The sequence below is a fragment of the Panthera pardus genome, unplaced genomic scaffold, assembly GCF_024362965.1.
Source record: "Panthera pardus isolate Hobbes unplaced genomic scaffold, ASM2436296v1 HiC_scaffold_16, whole genome shotgun sequence".
Lineage (NCBI taxonomy): Eukaryota > Metazoa > Chordata > Mammalia > Carnivora > Felidae > Panthera > Panthera pardus.
Window position 1 is genome coordinate 112,102,992 of NW_026526721.1, and position 15,732 is coordinate 112,118,723.

The 15,732-nt window shown below is 38.6% G+C and overlaps 3 protein-coding genes across 3 annotated transcripts in view; 2 read left to right on the plus strand and 1 right to left on the minus strand.

Moving 5' to 3' along the window:
- MED12L (mediator complex subunit 12L) overlaps positions 1–15,732 on the minus strand; it is a 333,810-nt gene that overhangs the window by 125,970 nt on the left and 192,108 nt on the right. The gene's annotated exons all lie outside the window — the stretch shown is intronic.
- GPR87 (G protein-coupled receptor 87) lies at positions 2,617–8,558 on the plus strand. Its single transcript, XM_019439734.2, has 2 exons — positions 2,617–2,731; positions 7,444–8,558. The coding sequence occupies exons 1-2, from the start codon at positions 2,698–2,700 to the stop codon at positions 8,484–8,486; spliced, it is 1,077 nt and encodes a 358-aa protein (XP_019295279.2). The 5' UTR covers positions 2,617–2,697; the 3' UTR covers positions 8,487–8,558.
- P2RY14 (purinergic receptor P2Y14) overlaps positions 2,617–15,732 on the plus strand; it is a 78,725-nt gene continuing 65,609 nt past the window's right edge. The window contains exon 1 of the mRNA XM_019439740.2: positions 2,617–2,731. The gene's annotated coding sequence lies outside the window, so the exon portion shown is untranslated. The remainder of the gene's footprint in view (positions 2,732–15,732) is intronic.

The following is a 15,732-nucleotide window of genomic DNA, read 5'->3' on the forward strand; positions in this document are numbered from 1 at the left end:
TTGGTGAAAACGTCTACACAAATCTTTAGATAATTTATTTTCTCGCTGGTTTTCTTATTAAGAAGTTGTAAACGTTCTTTGCACACTCTGAATACAAATCCTTTATCAGAAATGTGATATATAAATACTTTCCCCAAGTCTCTTTTCTGGGTCCATCTTAATGGCTTTCTGCTTTCTCTCCCGCTGTTGCGTGTGGCTCACCCATATTAGCTCCTCTTCTAGTATGGGTAAGCCATATTGGAATTCTTGTTACTCAGTAAAGTATATTTGAAGCCAAGAGAAAGAAAACCATGTAACTTGGGAACAGAGAAATGTACAAATGAAGAGGTGTTTGTCAGGTAAACTCCATGAAATGTTTCCATCAGAAGCTTGATTCAAAAAAAGAAAAAAAAAAGAAAAAAAAGGCTTACTGAATCCAAGGGTTATCGTTATGAAGTTCAGAAAACTGCTTCAATCATTCTTTTGAGTAATTTTTAATAATTAAAAACAAAGTGGAGTTTCACATCCTTGCCTTACTTTAAAATCCTGCAACACTGACACCAAAATAGGAAAGACTCTTAAGAGCCCAAGTCATTGTCCATGCTCTGTTAACCAAAAAAAAAAAAAAAAAAAAAAAAAAAACCTTTTTGGTGCCCACCATGTAGTGATTTGACACGAGACATGAATAGGGTGTCTAAATTCACAAAGAGAGGATTCTAGTGGAGAGAGCGTTCACTAACAATATGGGAAATGTTTTTTCCATCTACTACCAAATCTAGCCCCCAGAGTTCACGAGATACTAGGGAACAGAAAAGGGCAAAGTAACAGATAAAGAAACATTTGCTGCCAAACTCTCCAATACGCTTCTGCCTGCAACGTGCTCTTTTCCTGCTGACTCAGCAACTGTAAGTGCTTACACCAGCCAGAAATCTGCTTTGCACTTTTAAGGGGATGAGGTTACTTGGGATCTCTGCAGCTGCACAGTCTATCAACAACATCAGTAAAGAGAAAGTCTCACATGGTTTCATGAGCAACAGTGTGACTTCCCCTGTAGCAAACCATTTAAAACATAAACACATTGGACTTGACCAGCACACTTTTCAAAATCAGTTTCCAGAATTTCTGCTTTTATCAATACTTCAGAGAAGCCAAAAAACACAGGGCTACTTGAAGGAGAACCGGGGGAAACATTTTCTAGCATTTAATGTTACATGCACATATGATCTCAGCTAATCTTTTTTTTTTTTTAATTTTAATGTTTATTATTGAGAGACAAGAGACAGAGCATGAGGATGGGAGAGATAGAGAGAGGGGGAGACACAAAATCCAAAGCACACTCTAGGCTCTGAGTTGTTAGCCCAGAGCCTGACGCGGGGCTTGAACTCACAAACCGTGAGATAGATCATGACCCAAGCCACAGTTGGACGCTTAACCAACTGAGCCACCCAAGCACCCCGATCTCAGTTAATCTTTATAAAAATGTATGGAATCTGAAGGTCTGAAAAGTTAAGGTATTAAGTCATAATCACACGCCCGTCACTGAAACCCAATTTAATTCTTCACTCCTAATCAAAACTTTCAGATTGAATGGAATTGTCAAAGAGAAATACAGGGACTTATGAGGCAAACGTTCCAATGATGTTAAATTTTTAATGGAATTCTATGTTTGAGGAAAACATAGAAGCTCACACAAATTACAGTCCCAAAAGGGATTTTATAGGGCCTTCAGGGCAATTCCAGAAAGGTCAGGTGACTTACTAGAGGTCTCACAGCTGGTTACTGTAAACCCAGAACTAGAACCCCAGAGATGATAAGAATAGGATAGATACTTGAAAGCATGTGAGCTTAGGGGTGCCTGGGTGGTTCAGTCAGTTAAGCACCTGACTCTTGATTTCAGGTCAGGTCATGATCTCATGGTTCATGAGTTCGAGCCCCACATAGGGCTCTCTGCTGACAGTGCAGAGCCTGCTTGGGATTCTCTCTCTCCTCCTCTCTCTGCTCCTCTTCCAAACGTGCTCTCTCTCAAATTAAAGAAAGATTTTAAAAAAGAAGAAAAAAAAGAAGAAGAAGAAAACATGTGAGCTTCTAAAACACTCTTACATACATCAGCACTAGATCTTTATAAAATTTTTTAATAATCTCCAACTGCATGTAAGTCTTGTCATAGATGCATTTATTATATGCTCAGGTTAGGTGCGGGGGATTTGGTAGAAGCAGGGAGAGGACCACATAAGCTAACACGTTCTGAGTGCATTCCTATACCCAGGTTCTGATAAATGTCTTATATGAACTATTTCAAGTAGTCCTTATTACAATCTTGGAGTATGATTATTATCATTCTAATTTCAGAGATGAAGACACTGAGTCACAGAGACATTAGTAGCTTTCCCAGGGCCACAGAGTGGCATTCAGATAGACCACATACACAGAAATGGTCCTTGCTCCATGGCAGGCTGAAAGAGAACACAAAGCAGGCAACTCTCATTTGGCACAGCTGTTCATATCCAAAGAGTATGCCTTTTCTGAATTGTGAAGGTATATACATGTATTTTTAAAGAAAAGGTAGAATTCCTGTGTTCAAATTCCTTCCTAACTTTTCCCCCCTTTCCCCCCCACCCAGGACTCAAACCAGGGATAGCCTATGCCGAACCCTCCCCTCAGTCATCCCCGAGTGTTTCCTGACACGTATTTTTGCTTACAGTCCATCACAACTGAAGAATGGGGCTCAACTTGACACTTGCAAAATTACCAGGTAAGCTGTAGAAAAAAACCCATAGAAAATCTTCTTTCATAAATAACTGTTATTTATACTATGTGACACTTTGGGAATTTTATTGGCTACTGTACCAATTAACAGAATAAATCCACATTTAGCCTGGCCTTTCATTAAATATAAAACAGTGAACAGGCAGGACAGAATCACAGACCATCTCAAAAAGGACAAGAAAGATTACGTTATGATTTGGGCAAGATTTTTATACCCAAACTAAAGTATCTGTTACTTTCCAGATGTAATAGTTTAAGGTTCACCAACGCTTCCCAGGAGGTCAAAGACAACAAGTGCCTACTCTCCTATTTAGAAAATGCAACTATTGGGGCGCCTGGGTGGCTCAGTCGGTTAAGCATCCGACTTCAGCTCAGGTCATGATCTCGCGGTCTGTGAGTTCAAGCCCCGCATCGGGCTCAGTGCTGACAGCTCAGAGCCTGGAGCCTGTTTCAGATTCTGTGTCTCCCTCTCTCTCTGACCCTCCCCTGTTCATGCTCTCTCTCTGTCTCAAAAATAAATAAATGTTAAAAAAAAATTAAAAAAAAAAAAAGAAAATGCAACTATTTGGACAATGACCATACAAGGAAAGTTGACCGCACAAGGGCAGTTGTGCCATGGTAGTGACACCCTATAATTTGTATGACTTCTGTGTTTCATTCCTACCAGGCAGGTAGAGTAGTCACATATTGTTGATACTTTCACATTTTGTGCCAAAGAGTGACACACCCCAATGAGCAATAACGCAGCTATACCAAAAGCAAAAGGACCAAGATTCTTCACCGCTCTATCATTCATCATGTGACCACTATTAATGAGACAAATTGTAATTAATGACTTAAGTTATGCAGTAAACGAACATCTACTAAGCACTAGAGACTGTCCTCGAAATGATGTTTGCAGAGAATTTAACTCTTGGGAGATCCAGCAAAATGGCTACTGTTTATTCCACTTTACAAAGTGTTGAAGTAACTAAACCAGCTTCAAGTGGGACTTTCCGCAAGGACAAACGTGCTCTTTTCTGCTTGGCCCAATACAGTAGCCACAAGTGCTGAATGCTATATATGGCCACAAGCCCCGTGCATTTCTCCAACACACACAATGCCCCCCCACCCACCCACCCACACACACACACACACCAAAATGGCCACATCCCAATGGTCAACACATGGACTACAATACCACTCTCACAGAGGCTGGCACAAAATGTTAATTTACTATGGAATAGGGTTCTTATGTCAGTGTCTTTGTTAATCCAATTTAAAAGGAGTTGGAGAAGGAAGAGCAGGAGAGAAAATAACAAAGGAATCCTCACCCTCAATTATCACTCTGTATCAAGCTCTGAGCTAAATAATACAGGTAATAACATCTTAGTAAACAAGGAGTGTGTGAGAAAATAGCCTTTACACTGTAAAAACACCTTCTAATTTTCTTAATTGAATCACCAAGCTACCTGTCATTAAAAATGTTCCCTACCTTGGCCAAGTTTTTTATTGAGGGTGAAGAACAACATGATAAAAGTAACTGGGTGAAGAGAGCCACACACGTTTAATGTTCATTGTTCCGAAGAGTGAGCTCTGTGCACAGAAATGCTTCTGAGCACACTCACCAGCTTTGGGAGAATCTGGGGCAAAGATACATAAGAGAAGAAATAATGGGAGTGGCTGGCAAAAAAGAACACAAACTTAATTCTTTAAAAAAAAAAAAAAATCAGACAAAACTCTATATCAAGTTTTGAGCCTTCCAGAGCAACTCACAGATGGTTCTTCCTGCTAAAGAACCATTATTTTTTCTTTCTACTACCATATTATTTCACAAAATAATTCATAACAAGTTTAACAACTTACTGTTTAAGCTGCATTATAAGTGTGGAATTTGTAAATGAAGAAATAGCCAAGCCTAGGCCTAGCCTACTGAATTAAATTATTCCAAAATGTTAATCTTATACATAAACTAAGGAAGTAAATACTATGAGGTGACATAATCAACAAGCTCAACACCAGACTGACAAAACCACCATAACCACTGTGGAATAATGCCACTCGCACTTGGTATCTGTCATTTATGAGACACAGTGTTTGTTAAGTACTATTTTTGACATTCTGATTTAAGACTCCATCTTTAACAATAACCATAATTGATCAGTAAATCATTTCATAAGAGTGCTTGTCCATACAATTAAAACTTTAAAATATAACGATATACTGAGCAGACACACAATCCCAAACCAACACTGGGATGTATGGGTCTTCCCAGTCCACAGTGTATATGCACAATAGATTCAGTGAGTCAACACTAAGGGCTGAAATATCCATGCCAAGTATGGCTACAGTTTGTGAACCATTCTATTTGCACTTACAATGGTTTTGAAAACCATTCATAATTGTTGTAAGCCAGAGCCATCGGCTGACCACTTTCAGTCTGTGTCCCTTGGCTGGACCACTTACCTTGATTAAAACTTACTTGCCCTCTCTCCATTTCCCACAGGGTTCTATTCTGGGTTAGATGAAAGTGACTGCTAATAGTTTAATTGCAGAAATTAATTCAAGCACTATCTTAACCCAGGTAAAATTGCACATCTTAGAAAGCTTCTAATAACATTGATGCTGATGGGGATCTTGTGGTGCAGAAACAGCCAAGATTGCAACACTTCGTTAAGTCAAAATAGGCTTGAAAGATACTGTTCAAGACAATATTTGAAACTGGCAGCAGTTAATATAGATGGCAGCTGAATCAGGCATTTTAAACTTATAAAGCCTAATAATACTGTGGGTCTCATTGTAACAGGCTAGTCCAGCTACAAATTACTAGCCTGTGTGAGGGTATTTCAGCCTGGAAAACCAGTTTTTAAAAACACTTGTAGCAAAGAATAAAAGGGAAAGAATTAGAAAGAGGACAAGGTTACTCAGGAAGAGCCCACACTTAAATTCCAGGCAGCAATTTAAGAACCTGTTTTTGGATTATAATCATCAAAACTATCTTCCCTGTTATATTTCTTCAAAGAAGGGAACTAAAGTACATACTACACTGCCTGTCATGTAGGGAAATGAGGCCAAAATTAATGCTATTACCTCTAAAACAAAATCATTCCAAAACATAACTGTAATTATAATAAACAATATTAATAAGAAGTAAAGGGGCGCCTGGGTGGCTCAGTCGGTTAAGCGGCCGACTTCAACTCAGGTCATGATCTCGCGGTCCGTGAGTTCGAGCCCCACGTCAGGCTCTGTGCTGACAGCTCAGAGCCTGGAGCCTGTTTCAGATTCTGTGTCTCCCTCTCTCTGACCCTCCCCCATTCATGCTCTGTCTCAGTCTCAAAAATAAATAAATGTAAAAAAAAAAAATTATAAAAAAAAATAAATAAAAAATAAAAAAATAAAAGAAGTAAAAACTCAGTAATGACCTTCCCTGTGACCTTACATCTGAAAAGGTCATTTGAAAATTGTGTTAGTCCAGGTTTAAAAGACAGAAAACAAGGCAGATGACAAAACATAATGGATGGCCAAGGGATTTACTGGGGGAAATGCTTGCAAGGGATTACAGACTGAAATGCAGGTCTGACCACTGTGCAGGACAGGGGAGCAAGGAGGATGAGTGGGAAGATTCAAACTTGAATGCAGTTTGACCAAAATTCTGACCAGAATGATGAGGCTTTCAGCCAAAGTCATTTGTCAGAGGAACTCTTCTGTCCCAGGAAAAGTCTTGTCTTAGCAACCTTCCTGTGGGGAGTTACTGGCTTCGAGCAGCCTGTGGGAAGTGTCCATCAGCAAGAAAACAGGAGTGGATTCAGAGCCCTGAGTGAGGGCTACCCATGGGTTTCACTCCCCTCACAGTAGGAGACACGAGAGGCCCATTTCCATGGCTGCCATGTAAATAAGATTCTCATACGTCATGGTACTGATTATGCGATAGAGTGGTACGGCATAGGCCTCTAACAACATGAACTAAAAATTCCAAAAATGTAAAAAGTTTAAAAATGTTATGTAAGTGCAACAGGTATAGCGTAGCCTTGTAAATAAAAATAGGTATCAGCCTAGAACTATTTTTAACAAGTTGCTCTCCATGATAAGAAACTTCTATATTAACAACAATTTCTTTTTGTTTCTATTCCAAATAATGGTCCCTAAAGGCTCTTACATTCTGTAAGAAAGTCAAGGGCAAAAACTTCAGAAATCACCCACTAGTTTTACTGTTTCTCAATTACTGATGATTCAACAACTGAACACCGGGAGAGATTTTAAAAAGTTATTTCAAAGTGTGTGCCAAAGGCTAACCTAAAAGAATAACTAGTGTTAGCCATTTTATTTTCATTAGAGGAAATTCCAATTTTCTGCCAACAGATTTTATTGATTCTGTTTGTAATGATTTCAAACACTAAATTAAAAATCAGAATAACTGCCATTGGTGGATTTTTCCTTATTTTCAAAAGACTGGCATAAAGAACCAGAAATACAACATTTTACCCAAGGGACCTGGGTGTGCATGTGTTCAGGGGGAGGGTGGGGAGGACTTGAGGGAGAGGCCACTAATGCCCTGGCCACTCAAAACATTAAAAATGCACTAAAGTAACTATTTAAAATGCCATAGGCATATTTTAATTTGCCTAAAATAGCAAATAGCAGTAGCCTATCAAGGAGACTAGTAGTCTGTGGGGCACACATGTTAAGCTCTGACGTGATGTCTCCCCTCTTCTCCGACAGATAATGAGCTGAACAGCCAAGGGAGTCAAGCACCAAGTAACACGAGCGATGGACCCGGAAGGAACATCACAGTTAACAACGAATTTGACACTATTGTCTTGCCTGTGCTTTACCTCATTATATTTGTGGCAAGCATCTTGCTGAATGGTCTAGCAGTGTGGATCTTCTTCCACATTAGGAATAAAACCAGCTTCATATTTTATCTAAAAAACATAGTGGTTGCTGACCTCATAATGACACTGACATTTCCATTTCGAATAGTGCATGATGCAGGATTTGGACCTTGGTACTTTAAGTTTATCGTCTGCAGATACACTTCAGTTTTATTTTATGCGAACATGTATACTTCCATCGTATTTCTTGGGCTGATAAGCATTGATCGCTATCTGAAGGTGGTGAAGCCATTTGGGGACTCTCGAATGTATAGCATAACCTTTACTAAGGTTTTATCTATTTGTGTTTGGGTTATCATGGCTGTTCTGTCCTTGCCAAACATCATTCTAACAAATGGCCAACTAACCAAGGAAAATGTTCATGACTGCATGAAACTTAAAAGTCCCTTGGGAGTCAAATGGCATGAAGCAGTCATTTATGTCAACAGCTGCTTATTTGTGGCTGTGCTGGTGATTCTAATCGGATGTTACATAGCCATATCCAGGTACATCCATAAATCCAGCAAGCAATTCATAAGCCAGTCAAGCCGAAAGCGGAAACATAACCAGAGCATAAGGGTGGTTGTGGCAGTGTTCTTCACCTGCTTTCTACCCTATCACTTGTGCAGAATTCCTTTTACTTTCAGTCACTTAGACAGACTTTTAGATGAATCTGCACACAAAATTCTGTATTACTGCAAAGAAATGACACTTTTCCTATCTGCGTGCAATGTGTGCCTAGATCCAATCATTTACTTTTTCATGTGTAGGTCATTTTCAAGAAGGCTATTCAAAAAATCCAACATCAGAACCAGAAGCGAAAGCATCAGGTCACTGCAAAGTGTCAGAAGATCAGAAGTCCGCATATATTATGATTACACAGATGTGTAGGAGTTAAGGGGTCAGGAGGCCTACTCTTGTTTGCAAAGTGTACAGAGTGTAAATAAATGTTTCTTTTGATTATCCTTGCTTCAGTCTATCAAAATACGGACAAAAGAGAATTAAAATGATATGAAACTTGGGTATCATTTGAAACTAAGAAAAACATTAAGGCATGCCAAAAAGTGAGCTAAGCGAGAGGCGGTGTGCAGTTGAGTGGCAGGTTCATGACTCGGGGTTTCAGGAACAGACTGCAGAGGCAGAGAATGCCATGGCAAAGCCAGGGCACTGCCAGCTAATACTGCTGCTGGGAAGCCACTTCTGAGATAAAAGAACACAGAGAGGAAATAACTCTATATAGCTGTAGAGTTTAAGATTTGGGATCATTTTTGTCTGATATAATTAGGTACGTAGTAATTGCTAGGCCCTCTGACCTTCCATTTATGAATATGTAGGACCTCGGGCAATCCGCCCTTCAATGTATTCATCAATGTCCGTGCACATCAGAAAAAACTTTATAGTGTGGAGGAGGAGGAGAGGGATTTAACTATATTTCTTAAGCAATGTATTTGAAAGGCTGAATCCAACTGACTGATTTTAAACTTAGGCTATTTCAAAAAAGAAAAACTAGCTATGAAGACAAGTGGATCTTGGATAAAACACGACATTTGCCATTATTCTATTGCTATGCTGCTAAATCCTCCTGGGTTAAAAAAAGAGAATATGGAAGCTTGGTTAATAATCAAGTATATGTGGCTTGTAAACAAAAACCATTTAGTAGTCTTTATTTTAGAAAACTTTTAGCAAATCATTCTTTCCTTTTAGCTATATCCTACCTTTAATAGTGTTATCATTAGTTTAAAAATATCACCTTAAGTTGAAGGATAGAGTTCAATAAATTAAGTCAAAAAAGGACAGGGGTAATCTTTTAAATCTTACAAGATTTTCTTCTTCAAGAAAAACCCTTGAACCTTCATTGATTTCAAAGCCTTCAGCTGCTTGAGCATAGCAAGTGCCTGATTTGTTGCTCACACTGTGTGAGGAGTGGGGCAAGCATTAAAACAGGAGAACTGAAGGCACGTTTGTCAATTTGCTGACAAAGAGAGGACACTATGGTCACCAGAGACAAAGCACACACATGCATAATAAAGTGTGATGCTTTATTAGACTCTTGTAGACCATCTACACAATTCTAAAAGCTAAAGTGAGTGGAAATAAGGGCACAAGAATAACACAGACTGACAGTGACTACCATCACAAACAGAATTCAGGGACTGCTAAGTTCCTAGTAGGTGAGTCAGATTTGGCAGAGGGATTGGTAGCAAAGTGATTAAAAAATTATCTGAGGACCTCTACTGAAATGTCCATCTGTCCATCCAGATTCCAATTCCATAAATTCCAGGGGCACTCCAGCACATGAATTAATAACTCCTCATTAGGTCATTCACATAGCCACCCCTCCCCGCACTGTGTACCACTAGCCAGGTTAAGATAACTATGTTTAGATCAGCTGATGTGAAAAGGCACTTTGAAAGGCTAATTTATTCCTCCATTCTCCCCATAATGTCTAGGTTGAGTTACAGTTGTGCTATACAAAAAGGAGCAACACTATGGTTGTGAAAATTTTCTCAGAATAATGTGTCTTGTCCTCCCCATGTCCCATTTCTCTCCACTATATGACGACTCACAGTCAAAAACCTCAAAATGGTATTACCCCGTTCACTGTAATTGTGTAGGCTGTTAAATCCACGGTCACCACAGAATCCTCCAAAATACTAAAAACCTACCATCTTTAATAGCATCGAATGGTTCCATTTAGCATTCTGGAATTAACAAACACTTCTCTACCCCAGAGTTTATTTAATCCTCTAATTCAGACCTCAATTCTAAGAGGACTTAAAATATTTTCAATCCCATTTTAATGTTTCTAAAATAAGACTGCTGTATAGTTAGTGGGCACATTAAAGTGATGATGGTTTTATTCTCTAAAATGATCTTAGTAAATCAATGGGACATCTTAACACACAGGATTAGGAAAATAAATTGCAAGAAAGCATTATTCAGGTATTTTAAAGAGCCATGTTACAAAAAAAATCAGTATTATCATGTTTCTATTTTACATAGATACCCACACCGTGGACACAAAAATTACTTTCCAGGCCAACCAAGAATGAATCATCTACATTAGTAAGATAAACATCAATAGGAATAATATGAAATATTGTGCAAGATTCAGAGATTAATAAAAAAATTACATTAATATTGAAGAAAACAAGAATCTGATTTGGCTGTTTTTACAAATTAATTGAAAATCATTTGAAATCTAGAATTTCTTACATAAAGTTTCAGGATCATATTCAGTATTTCAGGATTCTCTCAGGCTGCAGTAAGTAACATAGTTAATTCTCCTTTTATGCAGATGAGAAACATATTCAGAGATTTTCTGAAAACAAATATTTCTGTAATTCCTAAAACTTAAATTCAAGAAACTGATCTTGTAGGAAATCTTCTGGTGTGTGTATTACTAACTCTGTTACATTCATTAAACTATTTACACTATTCAATTCTCATTTCCAGATAGTATTCCAGTATTTTCTCAGCGAAACAATCAAGGTAATAGTCACCATGAAAATCTATAAATTTGTATTAAATAGCTAAGGCAAAATTGTATCTCCACATGCACACACACTCATGCGCCAAAGACAGCACAGCCTAAACAGAAAGAAATGTATGATCACCACAAGGAAATGTGATCTACTAGGAAAAAATAACGAAAAGTGATATATTACAGAAAGAAAATCAGAAAACAAGTACAAAATAAGGTTTGGGGATCACTTCAATTTTATAAATACTGGTTTCCCTCAGACTAAAAGCCATTAAGACAATAGCTAGCAAATTAATAAATACTTACTAGGGAATTAGGGACATACAATGTTGAAAAAAATTGTGCAACAGGATATTTAAAATAATCGTTCAACTGAAAAGATGTTCAGCATCTCTCATCATCAGGGAAATGCAAATCAAAAGGACAAAGAGGTATTACCTCACACCTGTCAGAATGGCTAAAATCAAAAACACAAGAAATAACAGGTGTTTGTGAGGATGTGGAAAGAAAGGAACCCTCTTGCACTGTTGGTGGGAAGGCAAACTGGTGCAGCCACTGTGGGCATCAGTATGGAGCTTCCTTTAAAAATTAAAAATAGAACTACTTTATGATCCAGGAATTGCACTACTGGGTGTTTACACCAAAAATATAAAAACACTAATTCAAAGGGATACATGCACCCCTATGTCTATTGCAGCATTATTTACAATAGCCAAATTATGGGAACAGCTCAAGTGTCCAGCAAGAGATGAATAAAGAAGATGTGGTATATATACACAATGGAATATTAACCATAAAAACAATGAAATCTTACCATTTGCAACAATAAGGGCAAGCTACTAGAGACTATAATGCTAAGTGAAATAAGTGAGTCAGAGAAAGACAAATATCTATCTCACTCATATGCAGAATTTAAGAAACAAAACACATGAGCAAAAGGAAAAAAGAGAGAGCCAAGCCAAGAAACAGGCTCTTAACTACAGAGAACAAACCAATTGTTACCAGAGGGGAGGTGGTTGGGGGGATGAGGGACATAGGAGGTAAGGATTTAAAGAGTACACGTATCATGATGAAAAATAAAATAATCTTTCAACATTCAATAAAATTTGAAAGCAAATATTTCTTAAGGTCAACATTTTCAAATTTCAGCATAATACAAGCATCTGGTAGAGGCAATTATTTAACATCCCCCCGCCAGCCGTCTAGTACCATCTAGTGGTTAACATTCATTAAACAACTGAAGAAAACCTGTGTCCTATATACAGCATGTATAAAAAGTGCCAGGCCTTCCCTAGAGTCATCTTTAGTGCTGTGGACACGCACACCACCCCCCCCACACACACACACACAAAACAGTCCCAGAGCTGCCTAGAAAAATGTACAATGGAAATGTCTGAAAAGAGTAATTAAGACCTACAAGAAGCTGTCATAGAGATGTAAAAAGGCCAACAGTAAACGGTAAAATACACATGAATTTCATGCGGGGAAAAATACAAAAATTGACTATTCTTTCCCAACTGACACGCAGAAAATTTTTTAATTAAAAATAATTTTTCTCTAGTTTCAAAAGTACACAAAATCCTAGTAGAGTTGAAGTGGAAGAAATAAGACCTGTCTATAAAATTTTTAATTCATTAAGAAATTCAGGTATTCAAATGGCAACTTACATTTTGAATATTCTCAGTTTATCTTCTAAACCACAATGATAAGAAATCATCTAAAATGACAAAAATGGCATAACATAGCTGTTAGACCACACACTTTTTTCTTCTTATTTAAAAACTCAAGATATGGACTTAAATTGGAAATTCCTTTATTTCACACCGTTTCATAGGCAAACGTTCTTAATATAAGTGAAGTGGCCAATTTCTCTCTGAATGATGCCAGAGAATACCCAGTGGCTGAGGTGTGGACAGTCTCCACGGCATCTCTCAGCAGTGAGCTGCATGTCTGATTGAATCAGCCTAACTTATGAACAAGGGACGAGAACAGTCACCAGATTTCCCAGAGCCTCCTGTTCCATGTCTGAGTTTAAATGTTATAAACGAGACTTTCCAATAACACTCTGGACTTGTTTACCTACACACATATGCAGACAAACACACGGCATGTGTAACCAGAGCTAATGGATTTAGTATAATGAATGTGACTCGGTCCCTTTACCTGTGATAGTTTTCTAAAATCACATTCCACCAAATACTGAGACAAAACAATGGCAACAATAACAACAACTCCAAATTTGACAAACTGGCCTCCTGTGTAGTATTGCCTACATTGAGAACCCTGATCCAGGTTCTTAAACCATCAGCGCACAGAGAGAATATGTCCAAGGTTTCAAGCAAAATAAAAACCCAGGTTTCGAGATACCAACAAGGCCTAAACAAATTTGGGAGGCATAAGGTATTAGTCATAAATAATAAGGCAGGTTTTTTTTATTCTCACTTCTTCCAAGTCTATATGCAAGCTTCATTAGATGCCTACTTTGAGGGCACCTGGGTGGCTCAGTCGGTTGAGCATCCGACTTTGGCTCAGGTCGTGATCTCATGGTTCATGAGTTCAAACCCCACGTTGGGCTCTGTGCTGACAGCTCAGAGCCTGAAGCCTGCCTTGGATTCTGTGTCACCTTCTCTCTCTCTCTGCCTCTCCCCTGCTCATACTCTCTCACTCTCAAAAATAAACAAACATTAAAAAAAAAAAGGTCTACTTCGAAGTCTAATATGTTCTCTGCAAATGCTATTTGAAAGACAGCTATGTATACCCCATAGATACCCTTAAAATAGCAGGTTAAAAATAAAGATAATATGGGAATGCAAGCTGGTGCAGCCACTCTGGAAAACAGTTTGTAGGTTCCTCGAAAAACTAAACACAGAACTACCCTACTACCCAACAATTGCACTACTAGGTATTTATCCAAGGGATGCACATATGCTGTTTCAAAGGGACACATGCACTCCAATGTTTATAGCGGCACTATCAACAATAGCCAAAGTTTGGAAAGAGCCCAAATGTCCATCGATGGATGAATGGATAAAGAAGATGTGGGATATATATACAATGGAGTATTAGTCGGCAATCAAAAAGAATGAAATCTTGCCATTTGCAACTACATGGATGGAACTGGAGGGTATTATGCTATGTGAAATTAGTCAGAGAAAGACAAATATCATATGACTTCACTCATAGGAGACTTTAAGACAGAACAGATGAACATAAGGGAAGGGAAACAAAAATAATATAAAAACAGGGAGGGGGAAAAACGTAAGAGACTCATAAATATGGAGAACAAACAGAGGGTTACTGGAGGAGGTGTGGGAGGCGGGGATGGGCTAAATGGGTAAGGGGCACTAAGGAATCTACTCCTAAAATCACTGCTGCACTATATGCTAACTAATTTGGATGTAAAGTTATAGATAGATAGGTAGATAGATAGCAGATTCTTTAACAGTGGGGGGGAAAAAGAATGTTATTGAGCACTTTTATGTGCTTAGTATGTACTAGTTATATTTTACCTCACTTAAACTAGGTCATTGTTTAAGTAATAATAATAAGTAGTAACCAATACATTACCATGGATACTTTCTGGTACAAAAACATGTGTTACCTGTCTTTTCTCTTGAAAGATAATCTTATAGTACACATTTCAAATAAATGAAATCCTAAAGTGAAAAGAAATTTAAAAAATTAAAAAAATAAAGATAATAAAGGGGTGCAAGTGTGGCTCATTGGTTAAGCAGCCGATTTCAGCTCAGGTCATGATCTCCTGGTTCGTGAGTTTGAGCCCCACGTCGGGCTCTGTGCTGACAGCTCAGAGCCTGGAGCCTGCTTCGGATTCTGTGTCTCCGTCTCTCTCTGCCCCTCCCCTGCTCACGTTCTGTCTCTCAAATGTTAAAAAAAATATTTTTAAATAAAAAATAAAATAAAGATAATAATAATGATGACTAAGTCTTACATAAGGCTTACCCAGTCACTGTCCCAAGGACTTTACATAAAATTTTTACTTCCCACAACAAGAAGTAGCTATTATCTCCACTTTACAGATGAGGAAACTAAGACATGCTTAAGGGAACATGGCTGGGAAGTGAAGAGATAGTAGCAGGTTAGAAGCCAGGGAGTCCACTCGGCTACAGGGACTGCATCACTTTCTCTTCCCATGTCAGGAAGGCACCTTACCCTTAAACTCAATTAACAGCACCACCACCCACCCAGGCACCTGAACTAGAAATCGGAGTCATCCTACGAGCCCCTCCTTCCCTCACTCCCATTAACAACTCTGCACCCAATTCTGCCCATCCACCCTCAGATATGGCCAGTCCATGTCTCTGTCCCACCTGGCCCTGCACTCAGCTTAGCTCAGACCCAGAGGGAGGCTGTGTGGTCTCAGGGACAAGCAAAGATTTGGGAGCAAGACAGACCTGAATCCCAACCGTGTGTCACACTGAGGGAAGAAAATCAGCCACTGCCAGGACTTTAAACTAATGGCATTACTGCTTGAGGCCTTGAGTTTTCTGCTCCTTCCCAGTCCCATGCAAACTATTTTCTAGTACTTTTAGCACTGAATGTTATTTTTAAGTTTATTTATTTATTTTGAGAAAGAGCAAGCAAGGGTGGGGCAGGGAGGGAGGGAGAAAGAGAATCCCAACCTCTGTGCTGACA

Coding starts and splice junctions, on each gene's coding strand:
- GPR87 (XM_019439734.2), top strand. CDS start 2,698: ATGGGGCTCAACTTGACACTTGCAAAATTACCAG. Junction 2,732..7,443: donor GACACTTGCAAAATTACCAG/GTAAGCTGTAGA, acceptor CTTCTCCGACAG/ATAATGAGCTGAACAGCCAA.